Source organism: Aquila chrysaetos, chromosome 18, assembly GCF_900496995.4.
Source record: "Aquila chrysaetos chrysaetos chromosome 18, bAquChr1.4, whole genome shotgun sequence".
Classification (NCBI taxonomy): Eukaryota; Metazoa; Chordata; class Aves; order Accipitriformes; family Accipitridae; genus Aquila; species Aquila chrysaetos.
This window is the reverse complement of record NC_044021.1, coordinates 25,201,436-25,220,128: the sequence shown is the minus strand read 5'-3', so window position 1 is coordinate 25,220,128 and position 18,693 is coordinate 25,201,436. Positions and strand designations below refer to the sequence as shown.

General features: G+C 45.2%; 1 protein-coding gene across 6 annotated transcripts in view; it reads right to left on the bottom strand.

Moving 5' to 3' along the window:
- The window catches only part of NFATC1 (nuclear factor of activated T cells 1), a 114,711-nt gene that overhangs the window by 57,167 nt on the left and 38,851 nt on the right, over nt 1-18,693 (bottom strand). For all 6 annotated transcript variants that reach the window (XM_030042057.2, XM_030042059.2, XM_030042061.2 and 3 more), the window contains exons 4-6: nt 12,219-12,421; nt 8,947-9,119; nt 6,383-6,523 (exon numbers count right to left, since the gene is read on the bottom strand). In XM_030042057.2, the coding sequence (XP_029897917.1) occupies nt 6,383-6,523; nt 8,947-9,119; nt 12,219-12,421 (517 nt within the window). The remainder of the gene's footprint in view (nt 1-6,382; nt 6,524-8,946; nt 9,120-12,218; nt 12,422-18,693) is intronic.

Here is an 18,693-nt window from a genome sequence, read left to right as displayed (position 1 = left end):
CAGCGTGCAACCACTCACTGCCAATTGGAACGTGTGTCCTGAACTTGGATAAACAGACAGATAAAGACAAAATTATGTAGTATCTGTCCGTCTGACTAGAGGGGGAAAGGGAGTTTTGTCACTTGCTTATTTATTATGTGAGCTACAGTATGATTACCGGTGTGAAACTTGACCCCTTTTTGGCTAGTTGCCCCCCAAACTGTGACTGCTACTGGCAATGGAAAGAGCAATGGAAAGATCTCTGAGAATGTAAGATCTCTTACCAAATGGAGCTCTGCCAAGACTCAGGTCACCCGTCTCCCCATCACATCATATCACATCATCACATCACATCACGTCAAAACAGACTCCAAACCCTGAGCTCCAAAGTGTAGCTGAGTCAAATCAAAAAGCCCACGTGCTTCCCCAACGCATCCGTTCCATCCACATGCCACTCAAATGTTTCCCCAACATATCATTTTCCAGAACTTTTAGTAAGTCCTCCTGAAGCTAAAATACTGCACTTGAGTTACCTGCCATACAACAAGGTAACTTTTGCTTACACAACATACGGGAAACAGAACTGAATTTCTCAGACTGACATACCTTAAAGCAGAAACTGATTTGATTCTAATCTTGGCCAGAGACAGTGAAATTTGAGAGGAACAAAAAAAAACTGTGAAATGCTTGAGTGGACACTTAAATTCATCCAGCTTCTTTCTTTTCCATATTGCATTTACTTTGTGCAAACACTCGGCTGACCAAGGTTGACCACATGTCTAACGGGAGGCAAACTGTAAGTTTTCCCATCTGAAATACTTACAGTAAAGCGTGATTTCCTTTGGCATATACACCAAACATAAATTTGGTGATTTCACCCAGCTATCTTTCATCTGCTCTAGTACAACTATTACCATGCCACGTCAGCACCTTCATGTTCTAAGGGCAAAACCTGTTCCAGCAGGGAAGAGGAAGAGTTTTGACAGAAAAATCCATTTAATAAAATAAAAACAACAGCAGAATGAACAGTTTGAAGCACTAACTAGATCTGAAATTGTTTGAAAATATTCAAAAAGAGACAAATCCCTGCAGGAAATGTTGCTTAGGTGCTGTTTATTTCTCTGTCTTTCAGGAACTTGAGTTTCAAAGGCTCTGGGTACAATAGCTGAGGATATTATGCAATTAGGTTACAGAGTGTGTAGGTGCTAGGATCACTGTTGATGCGGAGGCTGAGTAATTAACAACATGTTCAAAACCACTGAAGTCAGTAAGCCTGGAGTTACTCAGAGATACAGCGTTACAAATTGTGAACTCTATTAACATCCATCAAAGAGAGTGATGCATCTTCAGGGAGGGGCATTGGTCACAAGGAAGCTCAAACACGGGCCTTTGACCAGGACAAAATGGCCCTCAACATTAACAGCCCAGAATCAGAATTTCAAAGTCAGTGTTATTTGAGAAACTAATCCTGTAGTGAAGTTGGGTGTTACATTTCTGCCTTTTCGCTCTTTAAAACTCTTGCCTTGAGCTCTGGTCACTAAGCACAAAACCAAAGAAAGGACTTTGGAGCTCTAACTTAACTAGTGGAAACTCAACTGAATGATAATTAATAATAATACACCAAATATGCATTTCTTCCCATAGATCACAACTTGCTAATAATGAAGATTTCAGTCAGTTTAACCTGATCTCTTAGGTATGTCTAGACTTGGCCAAATCCATGAAGTCCAGAAATACTTGAGCTAGTTCCAGTGCCAAAACCATTCTAGCTACAGGAGCAAGGAGCAACTTTTGAGCAAGGAGTGATTTTCGGGGTAGATTAACTCTTTCAGATCTCAGTGCGAGACTCCTTCTAAATCCTGAAATATCCCAGGCAACTCTACAATGTCCTAAAGCGTACGAGGAAGACATACCCACAACTCTCCTGTGCTTTGGTGCTTGGGATATCGGCTTTGTGTCTCATCTGTGAGCTTTCACTCATCAGTTACAGGAAACATTTTGTGAGCTGAGTGAAGAGAAACTTGGATTTTTCCACTGCACTCAGTTTTATAGATCACTAATCATAATCTGATATACTAGGAGCCAGTAGTCTGGTCATTTCTGTCAGGCTTTTGTGCTGCTTTGTGTTCAGTAACTCACGTTACCTTCAAAAAACTAGCTTTCAAAACAAATACACAGTGTTTGCAGAAGCTGTTAGCAAAAAAAGGTAGCTGACAGATATATAGTCCTCAAAACATACTCTCCAAACACATCTGCATTTTCTGAATTTCCCTCAAGATTTTTGTTGCCTGCTACCTTTGTAATATAAAAATGAAATAAAAAGTTTTAAAAAGATAAGTAAATAAATCAATGCCTTTTATTATAATTCCAGATCACGATCCCTGCTCTTGCAGATGTGTGTGTGAGACAGGAAACATTTTGTCCCTTCTAGCCAAACACCAACTCCCATAGCTAACAAACATCAACCTCATTTAATCTACTTTTGTAACTAAAACGCACACCTTGCCTCCACAGCAAATACCAGCATACAGACATCAAGAGCCCTTGCCAGTAAGAAGCTGCAGATTTTTTAATATTGTAGAAAGTACTAATTCTTCTGATGAAAAACAGACTGGTATCGGACATCCTAAACGTAGCACCCAACAACCATGACACGCAGACTCACAAGACCCTTTTGAAACTCAGGAAGAGAAAAGCACGACTACAAAGAAAGACAGAAAGTGAAAGAAGGTAAGAAAAACAATTATTAGTGTAATTTGTAAGAGACAAAGTCATTGTGGGACTCCCCAGTCTAAGGAAATTCTGAATTTAAACGAGTGAACCTCTCAAAGCACATTCAACATTCACATTTTTACTACCGCTAGCTTTCTTGGATGGTCGTTTTATACCATCCTTCATCACTGGAAAATATGGTCTGATGTGCAAGCAATAAAACATTGACCAAAATCCTGTAAAATAAGGACTCATTTCAACACATGAGAACTTTTTTATGGTACTGTAAAAGGCTTGAGCAACTTTTAGTCCACTTCTGAACAGACTTATTATTTAGCCAAAGGGGTGCCTTCTGCCTAAGCGCTGGACCACACCGTGAGGGGCTCTCCTTTCAGAGGAGGTCCTCCCAGCGCTCCTCCCACGCTCCTTCATCCCTCGGCTACCTCATTCCTCCTCTGTGAGATGCAGAGTCGCAGGGCTGCAAAGTATGTTTTGCTCTGTTTCGTCTGCTCTCCGGCTGAAAAGCAGCCAGTAAGGGGTTAAGCTCAAAGCACCAAGCGGCTGCCTCCCCAGCTGAAGGATTGATTTGATCATTCTTCAGGGATTCCCTCTTGTATGAGTCACTGCTCAGACAGACTCCCCACGCAAGGAGGCCAGGATAATGCCATTCCTCCAGAGACTACAACAGCTGAGGGCTAGCCCTGAAGACGGAGAGCTTGGGACTCATGCTTGGAAAAACATTCAGCGGACCACAATGCACTCGGCAGACTTAAAGAAATTATTCAGACAGAAGGGAAAAAAAAAAAAAAAAAGGGCAAACAAAAAGTGTTCTCAAACTCCTTGCATTAACCAATTAAGTATGCAGACTAGCATGAATTAGATGAGCTCCTGGAGACTGCCTCCCGGCTTGGGGACTCTGCCCGAGTGAGGACTGAAGACATGAACTCTTGTAGTATAGTATTTAAATTTTATATAAAAGATACGTTCTCTTTATAAGTGCAATGATTCCTGTGATCTATTGCTTTGTTATAGTTGTGTTTGGCTGCTACCCACTAGGAACGTGATTAACATTTCGAATTCAGAAACAAAAGCGGTAACAGCAGCAAAACTAATGAATGTCTCCAGCTAATCACAAAAGTTCATAACCAGCTTGCTAAGAGAAAGAGAAACTATGCTGGTGTTCCCTCTCTTGACCTACTTTCACAGACGTGCAAGAGCTGAAAGGGAAAGAAACACCGAGTGCTGATTTACAAAAGTGAAGGCTGGTAACGCTTGTTCATTTGACATTAAATACAGCGACTGCTCAAAAATTGAGCCGGAGCAGCCTGCCGCTAAGACAACGATGCATCGCGCTTGTTTGTTTCCAACGCATCGAGCTGTGTTAGGCAACGTAGCGCACGACTTGTGACAGAAGCCCGAGAAATTGCTCAGCCCAGATCAGCCGGCAACTTTGCTTTTTGTGTGCCATTCGTAGTGACACGACTGCAGCTCCCGGAGGTGCCAAACGCTCTCGACCTTAAAGGCTCGGCCCCTGCAGTGTACCTCCACCAGGCAGTACTGCCCTGCAGCCACGACAAATCTACCGTGAGACTACTAAAACCAGGCAGGACAGTTTCAGATCAGATCCTTCAATACTGACTTAATGATCTTGATTATTCTTCAACGGTAGCAGCTCACTGACCGGTTCCTGCAGCATGGCCCCTGACTCCATGCCAGGGGGAAGAGTGCAGGGGGATCTCCGGTGGTGCTTTCACGTAGAAGAGACACCCCTGCACTGCTCCATCCTGCCAACCCATGTGCCCAAGGAGTTCACCCCAAGAGCTTTTCAGGGTGACAGGCAAGGCCTTTGGATCATTTTCCTCCTCATCAGTACACCCAGTGTGCAGCAGTACACTCCTTCATCTCCCACAACGGTTTAAAAAATGTTGCTCGTATAAATTATCTTCTATTATATGCTGTCTTTGTGCAGCCTCAAATTCCTTTTGCTCGAGGGAGGTATCTGTCTGGTTAAGAAAAACAAGGCTGGCCCCAGTTTGCATTTCTGCAACTTAAGGCTATACAACGAACATCTTGCTTTTGGTGTACTTTATGATAAGGGAGACAGTGTCCAAATCCACACTGTGGTACCTGCTGGTGGGTGAGTAGTGTCACCATCATAATCCCTTGGGATGTGATACTTCAAAATCTGTCCAACTCAGTGAAGGAAGAGCAGAGAAAATAAGTATGAAGGAAAGCACCCTTTAACATGGTTTCCTTGCTGTAATGAGACAGATCGAGGACTTTGCTCCTGACATGTCACACTAACCCACTCCTGTGCAGCAAGGGAAGTTTAAAGTAGACAGTCACGTTCCTCCCTCCCCTCATGCTACACAAAGAGCAGAGTTCAGGTTTTTTTAATTGCAATACCACTTTCTTAGGAAACAGAAAGGGTGTTCTGCTCATCTCATGGCCACAGACCGACCGCAACGTGGGGGGTCACAGGAAAGGCGCAGACCGGCTCTCGCCGAGGAGCTGGGGTGTTACCTCCGCCCCACGCGCGCTTTTGGTGACTTAAACCTCATCAACCCACGACTCTGCCGGGGAACTTCAGGGAACTCTTCTGCTCTTCCCCTGAGCCCGCTGAGCTCAAAGACTCAGATGTCTTCGCCTCCAGAGCCTCCCCTGCTCGCCTCGCCATCCCCTCCCGTGGCCCGGCTTCCCACGCCGCCGGCACGGGCCACGGGCAGGAGAATGGCGCGGGAACCCCGTGGACATGGAGGGTTAAACGTGTGCAGTGTCAAAGCCGGCGCTGGCAGCCTGAGGAGCGCCCAAGACTGTTTAAAGTTCAGGGAGGGGGGTTTTCAGCCGGCAGCTGAGGAATCCATGGCTTGTGCCAGCGCCACGGAAACCCTTTCCAAAACAAGGCTCAAAACTAGCCTTCACGATCTCGTTTCAGAGCCTGACTTTGACTCACAGCTCCGCTCCCTCCGCCTTTTCCCGCGGGGGCATTCGCGCGTGTTGCGCGTTGTCGCCCTGTGACCCACCGCTCCCGCAGACACCTCCTGCTCCGGCCTCGGCTCCCACCCCGCGCCGCTTGCCCTGCTTCAGCCTGGCTCGGGACCCTTCCCCAGGAGGACCAGTCCCACCACCAATGCACTGCAGAAGCAGTACCAGGTGAGGGGGCCAGTCATGTTCGGTCCTGCCCCAGCTCTCAAGGTAAACCAGAAACACGTCCTTCAAATGCACGCTGCAAGTCCTCCTCAGCCAGCAGCTTGTAAGTGCCACCGGTCTCAGCTGCCCCAGGAGGAGACACAGGTGCGCACACATACCACCAGCAGCACTGCTCCCTCTTCCACAAATTACAGAAAGGTTTTAACGAGATGCACCGTCTTGCAGGTTTTACAGCGACATGCCATTGGAGGCTTCGAACACCTTTCACAGGTCCTACCCGGTACAGCCATGGTTTGCTACAAAAACAAATGCCAAATGCTGACCTTCAATATCTATTGTCTACCTGTAACGACACCTGCCATAGTGCGAAACCTCAGCATTAGGCATGGCTCAGATCACTTTCACAGCTTTGCGCAGTGACACGGAAAACATATTACGTGCAGAAGAAAATGTCATTACCGTATTTATGCTTTCATCATTTGGCAGAGATTTTGAAACAGGGGAAAAAAGGCAGACCAGAGTCTAGATTGAAAAGACATACCTGGTGCTTTCTCCACAAAGATGACTTTGGAGTCTTGCAGAAAATTATGGCCAGTCAGTATCATTTTTTTCCCTCCAATAACAGGAAAGCTGTCAGTACTTTGCTTCTCCACCAGAGGCAGTTCTTGGGCAGATCTCTGAGCTGGAGAGTTATAAAGATAAAAAAAAAAAAAAAAAAAGCAACCACAAACACACACATACACACAAAAATAAGTAAATACCACATTAGTAAGTAACTTAATGCTTACCCTCGTAAGATAAGCTGAGTTTGATATAGAAACAAAGAAAGGTCAGAAGGTTTGCAGGAAACACGGCTGGTTTTCAAGCGCCTTGATCGTAAACAATAGGGTTATCAAACATCGCAGTACAGATTCAAAAGGCTCACAAAGAACAAGCTGTTTTAAAAGTCAGCTTGATCTGTACTGTATCACAAAGTATATTTTTATTGAAATTCGTTTACTTTAAATAATTCTCTCTCATGTTATCTATAACATATATGCCGTGTGTTTAGACGGCACACATGACAACATGACCATCCATGCCCAAAATGTGTTTCAGTCACTATAAACTGTACTGCCAATTCTGAAACTGTCCTGCAGCAGCAGCAGCCACAGGCCTCACGATCCAGCAGAAGCTCACAGTTTAGAGAGCGTATTTCCACCAGCACCTGAGTGCCAAAGCACACGTGGATCCATGCAAACGGAATCCGGTACTCTCGTGGCACATATTTTATTCCCCCCAACTGGGACACAGAGCAAGCATGGCTGTGCTTCAAGGGATGACGTGACATTCTATCCAGATTACATGGTTCCTCCTGGTGTCACATGCACTAAGAGATGCAGGAAGCTTCTGGCACCAGCTTATTCCACATTGTGCACTGGAAATAACACTAGCACTTATTTTTTCTCCTGTTTTCCGCTCCTTTCAGGAGGCACATACCATGCTTTTGCTCATTACACAACCCTCAAAACTGCAGTTCACTGATACAAATCCAATTGGCTTCGTATTTAGTGCCTTCCTGAGCCTGGCACTTTTGCTCAGACCAGTTCAGGATGTATTCAAATTGTGCCTTATCCTGCTATATAGCAACTGAAAAGCTCTCATCAGCTTCAACAGAAGCAGGATGAAACCACGACTCCTCACATTTTTTGCTTTGCGTGTTAGCCTAGAACGTGCCCTTGAATAAGAAACAAAGGCAAAATTATTCATCTCATACATATCCTGGACAGAAGACAGGGCTTTATGCCAGTCTACCTGCTATAGTTAAGAAGGCTCTGCTATTCTTCATAAATAACATAGGCTTATCTTAATGTAACTCCCTTCCCACTGCCAATGCTCATTTGTTTATTTAAATGAATGACAGTGGAGGAGAGAAGCTATCACTGTCGGTCTAACAGCACTACCCTTTCCTACAACTTCTGCCTCTCCTGCAGGCTCGGACTACCAGAGCGGCAGCGGTACTACCCTAGGCGAAAGGATGGAGCGCTGGCACGGGTCTGAAAGTCTGTCACCAATGCCGCTGCTTTTGCAAAAGGAATGCAGGGATGCTCTTTGCTGCAGCCTCTCTGTTAACGGTCCCTGAAAAAGCACCATGCCTCCAAGTGATCAAATGCTGACACGCTCCAGGACCTGCCAGACACGCTGTGAGGGACTCCAGCCCGGCAAAGATGCAGGCACGAGCACAAACAAGACCCTCCAGCATGCGTGGAGCTAGGGATGGTCAAGCCGTCCTCCCCATCCCCTCTGCTCCCCACCCCCAGAGCTCACCCCCCACATCCCCGCCAGATGTTAAGTTACTCCCTACCCTGTCTGCATCAGAAAGATCCACTTTGTGGAATCCAACAAAACCTTAAAAAACTGTTTCACTCCATCCAGACGACCAAATTAGCATTGGGAGTTAGACTGAAATTCAATTTCCACCAGTTACGCTGCGGTCTTAAAGCTACGCAAAGCAAGCAGGTTTTGTTTTGTGTGTGGGAGGATGACAAGGCTTACAGAGCAAGAATGATATAGATGTCTTTGGAGGGTGTCCCAGTGTATCTGATAAAAAGCAGTCTCTTCAATCAAAGAGACCCCAGTGCGGAAACCTGGTTTCTGGAGGTTTTCTGAAGCCGCAGGCAGCTTGTGCCAGTGTGTCAGCTCTAGTATACTGCTAGCTCCTCATCAAAGGGGTTGGGGTTTTGTTTGCTGGTTTTTGCTTTATGATGGGGAGACAGAGAGCGAATAGGACACGGTAGCTGTCTTCCAAAACTCCTACAGCAGTTACCTGTATGACAGGGAGTCACCGAAAAAAGAAGTCTTGTCCCTCCCAGGTCTGCTGTCAGTTTAAGTGCACTCTTGTTTTAAGTGTGTTCTTTCCTATTGAAATCAATGCACAAAGCTACACTTTTTTTTCTAAGACGCGGGTATTTTGTCTTCAGTATAAACCATGTGCTTTTGGAAAGCAGATTAAGGTTCACCAACCAGACAGGTAAAGCAAAACCAACGTACAGCATGTCGGTGGACAAAGACTGCGTGTGGGGCGGCACAATACCCCGCAAGAGAAGGATGTTTGCTCCTACTTACAGCACTCGATGGGGTTGGAGGCTACTTGCAAGGAGAGGGTCCTGCCATTGGCCTGCGGGATATGAACCCTGAACACCAGCCGCACACGCGTGTTCTTCCGACCGATGTCCGTCTCCCCCTTGCGCAGCTCGATGTCAGAGTTTCGGAGCTTTAATATCCCAGCACAGTCGATGCTATCCAAAAGGAAACACAGAGCAATGCAATTCATTTCAAGCAGACTTCAGGAAGACAGGAGCATGCAATATCTCTCCTCTGTCCTGTACGTCCTTCTTAAAAATCTGAGTCAGCCATGACCCAATGACCAGGCTGAACACAGCAGACTTTGTTAAGCCTAGTACTGGCATCCACAAGTAGCTAAGTTGGGGCTATCTGTAGTAACAGACAGTAGCTGCTCTTGAGCACACAAGTTTAGGATGTTACTTCAGTTCCCAGAGGAAGAAAGTCTAAAAGACTTTCTAAAAGGATGGTGCTTACAGATTAACCAAAGCCCCCCAAAAATAGCGAGACCAGAAAAGTCAATGGGATGAGATGGTAATGCACAAAGTGTTACTAACCTAGAATGCAGCGTTACTTATAATTTCACTTGTTACAGCTAATTTGGAGAAAAATCTGACATGATTTTTATTCTAGGGCAAAGTCCTGAAAATGCTTATTAATGAGCACAGCTCTCCCTGGGGTCAGTTCTACTGTCAAGGTGTTTGTATTTGAATGAGTTGGAAATACTCCCAAACTGAGTGTCGAGCTGAAGCTCTGCATGAAAAAACCTAAACTCAGAGTCCTCCCTCCACATTAGGGAAAAACATGCTTTTCATCAGATAGAACTATTACTGTTTCTGACCTCTCTCTCCTTTTTTTAACTTTGCTTTTCTCCTGGATGAGTTTACAAGTCAGAATTTTTGTCAAAGCAAATTTCAACAGAGGAAGTTCCCAGAACAAAAGATATACAAACATATGCACTCAGAAACCCACTGCAAAAATACCTCCGCTTTGGCCACAACTACAAAGCCTACATGGCAATTTCTTCTGGGTACTGGTCTCTGGCACGCATTTTATTACACTGAATATGCATAGTTTAATTTTATTTTGCATTCAAAGAGTTTAATTCCCCCTCCAGACCTTTGAAGCTCTGTTCTGAAGCAAACTGCAAACAAGAACTATGGCAGCACAGTTTTGATCTGCATTTTTTCTAAAGTATGGATTTCAGAATAACAAAAAGGCCCTTGCTGGTACGATCAAAGAAACTAATGAAAGTATTAAAGCTTCTCAACAACACGTATTAGCAGGTGAAGCCGTAAGAATTATGAAATATTTGTCCCCACGTCAAAATTCTACGCAAAGATCCATAACGTACAGAAGAAACAGCGTGCTTCTCAATATTGTCTCTCCTATAGCAACACTTGCAAAATAAATAAAAAGTACTTAATGACAATTAGTTCAGAGCCAGTAAAGTTCAGAGGAGACAAAGCATTGAAATTCAGGCTTGTAAAGTCTGGGACATTAAAATCTGAAGTCAATAGGAGTAGCTAAATGTGCAAAAGTTTAAATGCGCAGATGAGCTTCAGTGTTTCACTGAATTAAGGCCTGAATACACAAAGTATGTGTGAGAAAAGTCCTTGGCTCCAAATTTCAATTCATTGTTAGCGCTACATGAGGTTTTAGACTACTGACGTGTAAGGCTTATATATGCCAGAGCATTGTTTGTGGTTCTTGAGAGAGCTCTACTACGATCTGGCATGCATGTCACAAAAATATTCAGCTTGGCTCCCAAACTATGTAACCACCTTTATTCTAGGGAGAAAGATGATTGAAACGGTAATCGTGTTCCTAGATGGCCAAAAATGTGATTCAAACTGGATAAATAAAGGGCCAAATAAATATTGCGTGGGTACAAATTGGTGAAATTTCAATAACCTCAATGGAGTTGTGCCAGCTTACGACGACAGCAAAAGGGGCCAATAATTTTGCAGGCTTGTCATGACTTTTAACACAATGCACTGACAGAGGTCCTCAGGTCTTGAGTGATCACCCTAAGCCCAGCTGGCAATGCAGCTAAACACATTCTAGCTCTTCTGTTTACATGAGGCACCCCGGGGCATGTTGTACATGACACTGCAAACCAGCTTCTAATAACCGCTACGTGCGGAAGGACTTCAGGTGTCTGATACCATTTTTCACTTCGTTAAGGCACGGCAAACTGTCTGAATAACAAGGAGTGAAATTGTGATTTTAGTAAGCTCCCTGGGATTTTCCCGTGGTATTTGCTTTGGTGGGGCCACGATTTCTTCCTTGCTTTCTGTCTATCTACTTACTTATCTTTCTGTCTCCCCATACATACACACAAAGGTGCATGCATCTATATATAAACATGAATACATTCACATTTATACACACACCAAGAGTTGTACATGCACGCAAGCACACACAAATTCCTCCCAAGGCAGATGCCTCCCGCAAGGGCTAGGATCATTTGAACGAGGCAGGCAGAGCGGATGGGATTAAATAATGTGGAGGGTCTCATGTATGTCACATACACAGAGGGATATTTGAACCTTTATATACAATCCTATAATGAAATTTACCTGTGTGTAATGGACCTATGGGGCGCTTAATTATCACTCAGACTCCTACTAATTCAGAGATCCTAAGACATCCATGCCTGCTTTTCTGCGTAGGACTAGACTTACCCCAGTTTAATAACTCCAATCTGTAAGCTGTCACCTTTACTTCTTAGTTCTAGAAGCTTTGCTTCTAAACAAATGCCATGAAAAATGCTGATTTTTATTACGTAAGAAATAAGAGTGGTTTTATTTGTCTCAAAAAACTACTAGGGTACTTGGAAATGCTCTCTACGAGTTTCCTTTGACATCCAAAGATAAATTTTAATAGGCCCTGTTCCTTGTGCTAGTGCGTATAGGAGCAAGAGGTGTCATATTTAGAAACTAAATGCAGGAGCTGAGGTAGGAGATATTTACAGCTTGGTAACCGAGATACTTATTTTAAATGGCAAATAAGCACATTGGCTGAAACTCTAGAATGAAAGCAATCGGTTGTCATAAATATTTGTGAAGTTCATTTTGTTGTTAAGCTGATTAGGGGCAATTTGTCCTGGCAAAGTTGTGAAAACCTACTATTATAGAGAATACTTAAAAACCCAAAAAGATAGGAGAAGGAGAAGTGTCTACAAAAATAAAACCAAAACCCAATGCAGAAGAAATGAAGTGAGGCAACCAAGAGGAAACTGCTAGGAGTCAGATTCGGTGCCTGGGTCTTACATTGCTCTCATGTTGTTCTCTGGAAGAAGTGGAATTTCCAGGACTTTGGTGTTGGAAAGTATTGTTTCATGGCTGGTGGTGGAAACGGTCTTCCCGGTGATTCGATGAACCTGGTAGAAAGCATGGGGTCGCAGCAGGCGGTCGTCTGCAGTCCCAATGAACAGCTGTAGCGTGAGCGGCTCGCTTTCTAAGTAACCATGTAGCTGGCAAGAGAACAGAAAACGCCCACTGAGCACCATGCACATAAACTGCTAGGAATCAATTAAATTTTTATAAGCAGGAGAGCCTAATTCAAGGAGAGAACTTGTGACAGGTGCTATGTGTTAAGTTCCCCCCTTCCATTTTTCCTGTAACGTAATATTGGTACAATAAAAAGGTGCACTCAGAAAATGTCTCATTATCCTAAAGGACCTGAGGCGCTTTAGACGGGGCGAGCTTTTGAGGGCTCCTGCTACGTCCACAGAAAACTTTGCATAAATTCTGCCGTGGTGTTCGGCAAAAACCACAATGAAGTCCATGTTCCCTCCCAGTACTGAGCGTGGCAAAACCGACGGGGTTTGCGAGTGGAAAGGACACAGCTCATCCATCCCCGAGCTTCCTGGGTCATCCCTCGTGCAGCAGCAGGCTGCTGCTCGTGACACGTCCCCTCATTAACTGATTTTTATGCTGGTAAATACCTCCTGGGCCAGCGTGGAGACAGATCGCATATACACAACTAGGAGCTCACCATGTGTGTCAAATTCTTGTTATAATCGCACAAAAATCTCATTGAAGCTACTGGGCCTGACTTGAACCTCATCCATGTTACAGTGACCGCTCTGATGACAACACAAGTTATTTCTGCAACTGGCTGGGGACGGAGCAGGAGCAGAGCCTGACCTCACCCCCACCATCTCCTGAAGAAGCTACGCTGGGTACACGCTGGTGTGAAGGAGACCACGGGTGCCGGCCCCAGAGGAGCTCCAACCTCCGCTTTACGCTGCCATCCATCCCTGGGAAATGAGTCTCACAGAAGTAGTTATTTTGCAGTAGTCAGCTGCGAAGCCTCGTCCCACGGGAAGGGAGGATGGAGCAACTACAGGAGAGAGGAGCGTGGGCAAGGTGGGCTGTCCCACGAGATGCACCATCACAGAGCAAACCTGCTCACTTTGTTGTAGGTTCGGTTTCCTCTGCGAATGGTTCAGGTGGGTTTGGGCACGAGTTATCCACCGTCACTAAATGCGATAGATCAAAATTAGACCACTGACTGTGATTTTGTGAGGAGCAACAGTTTTAGTTTATGGTGCATGCGAGTTCAAAGCCAAATAAAGCTGAAAGCAAGCGGTGAAACCCGTATCAAATGTTGTCGATATTTGTGTTTCGCTTGCTTGCTTTCACTCTCCTTAAATCTTAAAAAGTAATTTGTGGCTTCATAATAACATAAGACCTATCTCTCCAGGGTATTTTACCTTCTGACAGCAGGAATGCTATTAAGAACAAAGATCTTGAGTCACTTTTGCTCCCTGAGCACTGCAAAATTCTGGTGAGTGCAAACACAGGCACGAAGCCTTCCCACTGATATGAAACACGCTGATGGCAACAGGAATGCAAAACGGCAACGTTTCAGGTACCACGGTGACCAATGCATGAGCAAGGAAGGACCTTGTGCCTAGACACATCGTCCATCACTAATTGGGTGCACTACAGATTTTTCACCCCACACTCTGGTCAGAAGAGCCAAGAGGAAAACAGAAGCGCTTTAATTTGTTTGATGGAGCGTAGCAATTTTTACATCCTTCCCTAAAGCGCATGGATGCTGGGAGGAGGCAGGGACAGGACGAGGAGGCTCATTCCCAGCGCTACAGTATTTTATCAGCTCCGCATTGCTGAGACACCACGCGAAGGCAGCTCAGAGCCAGGGGGTTGTGATATGATACGGGGGGGGTTTCCCTATCCGCGTTGTCAAACTGAAAACACATTAGCGGCAGTTTGAAAACCTGCGGTATCGGCGAAAGGACAGAGAGAGAAAAGCAGAGCCAAGCCTGCACGTTGCCTTCAGCAGGGTGCCGCGGGCCGCGCGTCTCGGCATCAGCCCCACGCAGAACACCCGCAACCCGTGACACCGACGCTAGTGCTATGCTGCGAAAAGAGGGTTTTCTGGCTTTCGCCCCCTCAGGCGGACGCGCAGCCTGAGCCGGCACAGCCGGCAGCCACGGGGAAGCCACCGTCCTACTCGTCACCACCCCGTCCCCCCCGCCTCGCAGCCTGGGACGGTCACTACCGTCACCGGCGCGCACGAGCGGGGCTGGGGGAGTGACCTGGATTCGGCCCGGGGCTGATCTCACCCCGCCTCGGCATCTCCGGAGCCTCAGCGGCAAAGCCGAGGTGACAGAGGAGACGCAAGGTATCGCGGGGTATTTTTGATGGAGAGCGGCACGCAAGTTTGCAGCGGGGGAAAAGTAAGACAGTGTGACACACCGGCCGATTAAATTTCTAAGCGTTACCAGCGGTCACTTCTCCAACTCGTCATGGACGGTGCTTTTTATGGGGAGTGTAAAATTAAAACAAACACATATAGAATTACAAGGCCGCTTAAAACGTAAAAATAGACTAGTGAGTAACTCAAACCTCAATTCAGCAAAAGCAAAATCGCACACCGAGGTACCCATATGTTTTACTGAATCCGGGCAAAAGGGTCAAAAAATGTTGGTCTTGCATTGCGCTCTGCTATTTCAGACTTTATCTTTAAATCTGAACTCGGCTGCTGCCATATCTCGTAACCTACTCCTGAGTCCCAGCTCGTGCTTTTCCCACAGGCTTCCTACTAAGAGGCAATCGAACACCCAAAGTTCTCAGCTTTGCGCACCTGCCCTTCCCCAAAAAGCGTTCACGTGCTGGAAAATAAATAAGATCTCAGATGCACGTTTTGCACTGTTTTTTAAGGTTTGTTAACTTTAAACCAATTTATGTTTGGTTTTTTTAAAGGCCCTGTCGTACAGCCGTGCTGGGCTTTGCTTTGGATCCATTACCCACAGTTACTTACTCCCTGACTGCTGCACCTGAAGACAAGTAGTGGTTACAGCACTGAACAAACACAAGTTTTCAACAGCTGGGAAGTGTCAAAAACATCCAGAAAGACTAATGTAATCACTACACAGTTGATTTTGCTGCCCTCAAAACAGGCAAAATCCGCACTCACGTCACTGTAAGTTTTATGTCATATTCTGCGGTAGAAGGCATCTGATCTCCAATACGTATTTCCCTTTCAGTTTTACCCATTGCATCACATTATTTACTTTTATATTATGTCACATAATTGTGTATGCCAACAGAAGCAATAAAAGAACGATGCAAGGATTAACATTTAAAGGGGCACATACTGTGGATGACTAATTTTAGATTATGCACCCAGCACACGATTTCTGTGACAGACAGCGTTGAGCTTTGGGAGTTTTCACCATGCTGCACATGTCTGGAGAACGGGCAAGATTTTGCTTACTCTCAGCTGGGCACAGCGGGACTATTCTGTGGCTTCCTCAAGATATAGGAAAGCGGTATTACCTTCCCATCATTCAGCAAGACGACGAAGGGAGTGGTGGCAGTGAAGGCAGAGCTGCGGTACTCTAGGCTGTTAGATTTGTCAACAGGTAAAGGGAATATCGAACAAGACAGATCTAAAATGGGACGGGGGAAAAGGGGGAATGAGTATTTTTCTTGGTGAGGAAAGATCTCGCGTGTTCACATCCATGCATATTTTCCACGCATGCTCTGGAATACTGTACTCGGTGGTATAACGATTCTGTTTCCTGGCGTGCGACATGGGATGCATGCGTCAGACACCCTATTTTTATCTTTTTCTCTGTGTAACACAGTCCGAAGCTCTTCTCTTAATAACTCAGTGGCTGAGTATGGGTGACAAAGGCTGCTCTCGGCTACGGCATTCATAATAAAGGACATGCCTTTCCTACCGAGCATGCTTTACTGGGCAATACGTAGATCCAAGTGGAAAGAGCTGTACTTTCCCCTGCTGTGAAAGTGTAAAAGTACTTAGCTGCAAATAAGGATCAGGTGCACAATGTTTTTCAATGAGTTTTCCTTCCCAAATAAAGGTGACGATACAGCAGTCTCCTGGTTTAGTACAAAGGCAAGATGCAGGCAAAACTTAAGTAGGCAGATAAGACCTCTGTGGTCAGTGGTTTTGGTTTTGAAATGAAAGTGGGTCATGTTCTCTTGTTCTGACGGACCACTGACTACCCTGCTCTTTTTTTTTTGAGCAACACTGTTAAAAATATTTGAACTGGTCTCAAGTGATATTTGCATTTATATTGTCTGAGGTTGCTAAGATCAGAATCAGACTTAATTGTGGGCCTGTTTCACACTCCTCTAATTCTATCAAAAGCGATGCAGTCACTGGTAATTAACACCAGAACAGGACCGATCACAGTTAAGCTCTTTGTCACCTTACATCATCTTACGCAAGAGCGAGGGAAAGGCTGCACTGGTTGGGCGACTGCTTCACTGCACCAAGCTTTCCCTTGGGATTCCTACACCTCTCCGTCATCGCTTTCGCAACGCCCTCTTCCCACCAACACGTCTTGATTCTCACCAGTGGATTGCTGCTCATCTCGGTGCAGGGTGCCAAAGCAAATCCCAGCCTTTCCCCGGGGAGACACGCTCTGCACCGTGCAGTGGGGCTGAATGTTTTCCACGCGTCCAGGCACCGCGGTGCTGAACACCAGGCGTCTTCCTCCGGCGGCCAGAAAAGCACGAGGGAAACAACTCTGTTTCACCCCTTGCAGCCAACATCCGACTGCAAGGTTCTAGCTGATTCAGTCCTACAGCAATGATAACCTCAGGTTTATCACAGACGTGAACATATCCAGCCTGCCTGGATTCCAACCGCGCGCCTGGTGCGCATCTACGAAATCTGGCGATCAGAATTAAACAGACTTGAAAAACGATGAGCAGGAGGAGGTGAGGTGCTTTTAACAGAAGCATTAGAAAAAAAAAAGCAAAATCTCCCCAAACTTCACTATAGTTACCGGATTTTGAGGAATTTTTGCAAACATCGCGTCCAACAACTCAAACGCTATTTCGGCATTGGTGGTTATTCTGGAGTCTGTGAGGAAAACTTCTATTACTTAAGCCACGACATTTATTTTAAGAAACGCGGCTGAAATATTCTGCGTGCTCCCTTCCAAGTGCTTTATGCTTTTGGCATGCCAAAGCGTCTGTTGAAATGCTCAGAAAGCTACCTGTCATAACAAAGAGTCCTCTGTGCCTGGAGAGGCTCCTGGAGGCCACCAAAAGAAGGTCCCGTTCCGACGGGACACACCAGCCAGGTACACCCTCTGCACCCACCCACGCCGTCAGGAAAAAAAAGGGAGCTACACTACACAACAGCTTTTAAGTGTACTTATTGGAAGTTCTGGGAAAAGACTGCAAAAACCCTACAGCAGTGCATTCCTCCAGACTCTGACTCTGTAAATATGTTAAATGACCGTAGTGGCAGATTTAGGGCTTAGCCAGCCCCAATGCATTCAGGGCAGAGCTCCCACTCTAATAACAAAGTGGGGCACAACCAGGGACTTAGTATTCACTCTCCAAACTAGTCAGCAGCTTCTGCCTGAGACTCTCCAGGCTAATAGGGGTTGCATCCCTAATTATAATGCTGTACCAAAACAATCCACAGATAACGCCCATATCAATGATGGGTCTACAGATGTGTGTGCCTGTCCTTTGTACGTTTGGTACATAACAAAGACAACAAGTAAATACACCCATATGTGCCTCTAAAAATAGTAAGAACAATATCTACATTTTCTTATCCGACCGTGTAACCGATGGCCACGCTGCTTGCAGCAGGTACTGCAGAGCTTACCAGCAATGTCTTACACATCTGTCTGTCCCACTTTCATTTCTAGAACTGTTCAAGGAATACCCTGAGTCAGTCTGGAGAGAATCATTAGTGAGACTAAACAGCCAGTCTGGGGAAAGGGGGCATCTTCCCCTTTTTTTTCCAATCAATGTTTTGGAACATCATTCCAATGTTTTCAAAAAGGTCAAACAGGATAAAATCTATAAAATAGTAAAATTTTTAGAGTAATTGCTACTTGTCTCTTTAAGCCAGAGCTTTGCGAGCTGCACACCAAATAGCTTTATTGCTAACTTTCTCAAGCAGTAGGCCTTTTTTTTGTTACAGTAACTGCACATGATGAATGATAAAATGAAACAAATTGCCATGTTTTAAAAGTGTACCTAATATACAGCCTCAAAAAAATAACATCAGGGAGCGCTCAGTGTCCCGATTTTTTAAAACCAAATTGAAGGTCAGACTGTTTAAACGACAAAGAAAGTGCACAAATATTTTGGGTATTGATTTTAGCTGTGAGCACCAAGCATGCATAAAAAGAGGGTCATCAATTTGATTTTTAAGAAAAAGAATTTACTTTTAGCTACCCTGTAGGAGCACTGGAAGACGTAAGCCGTTGCATCA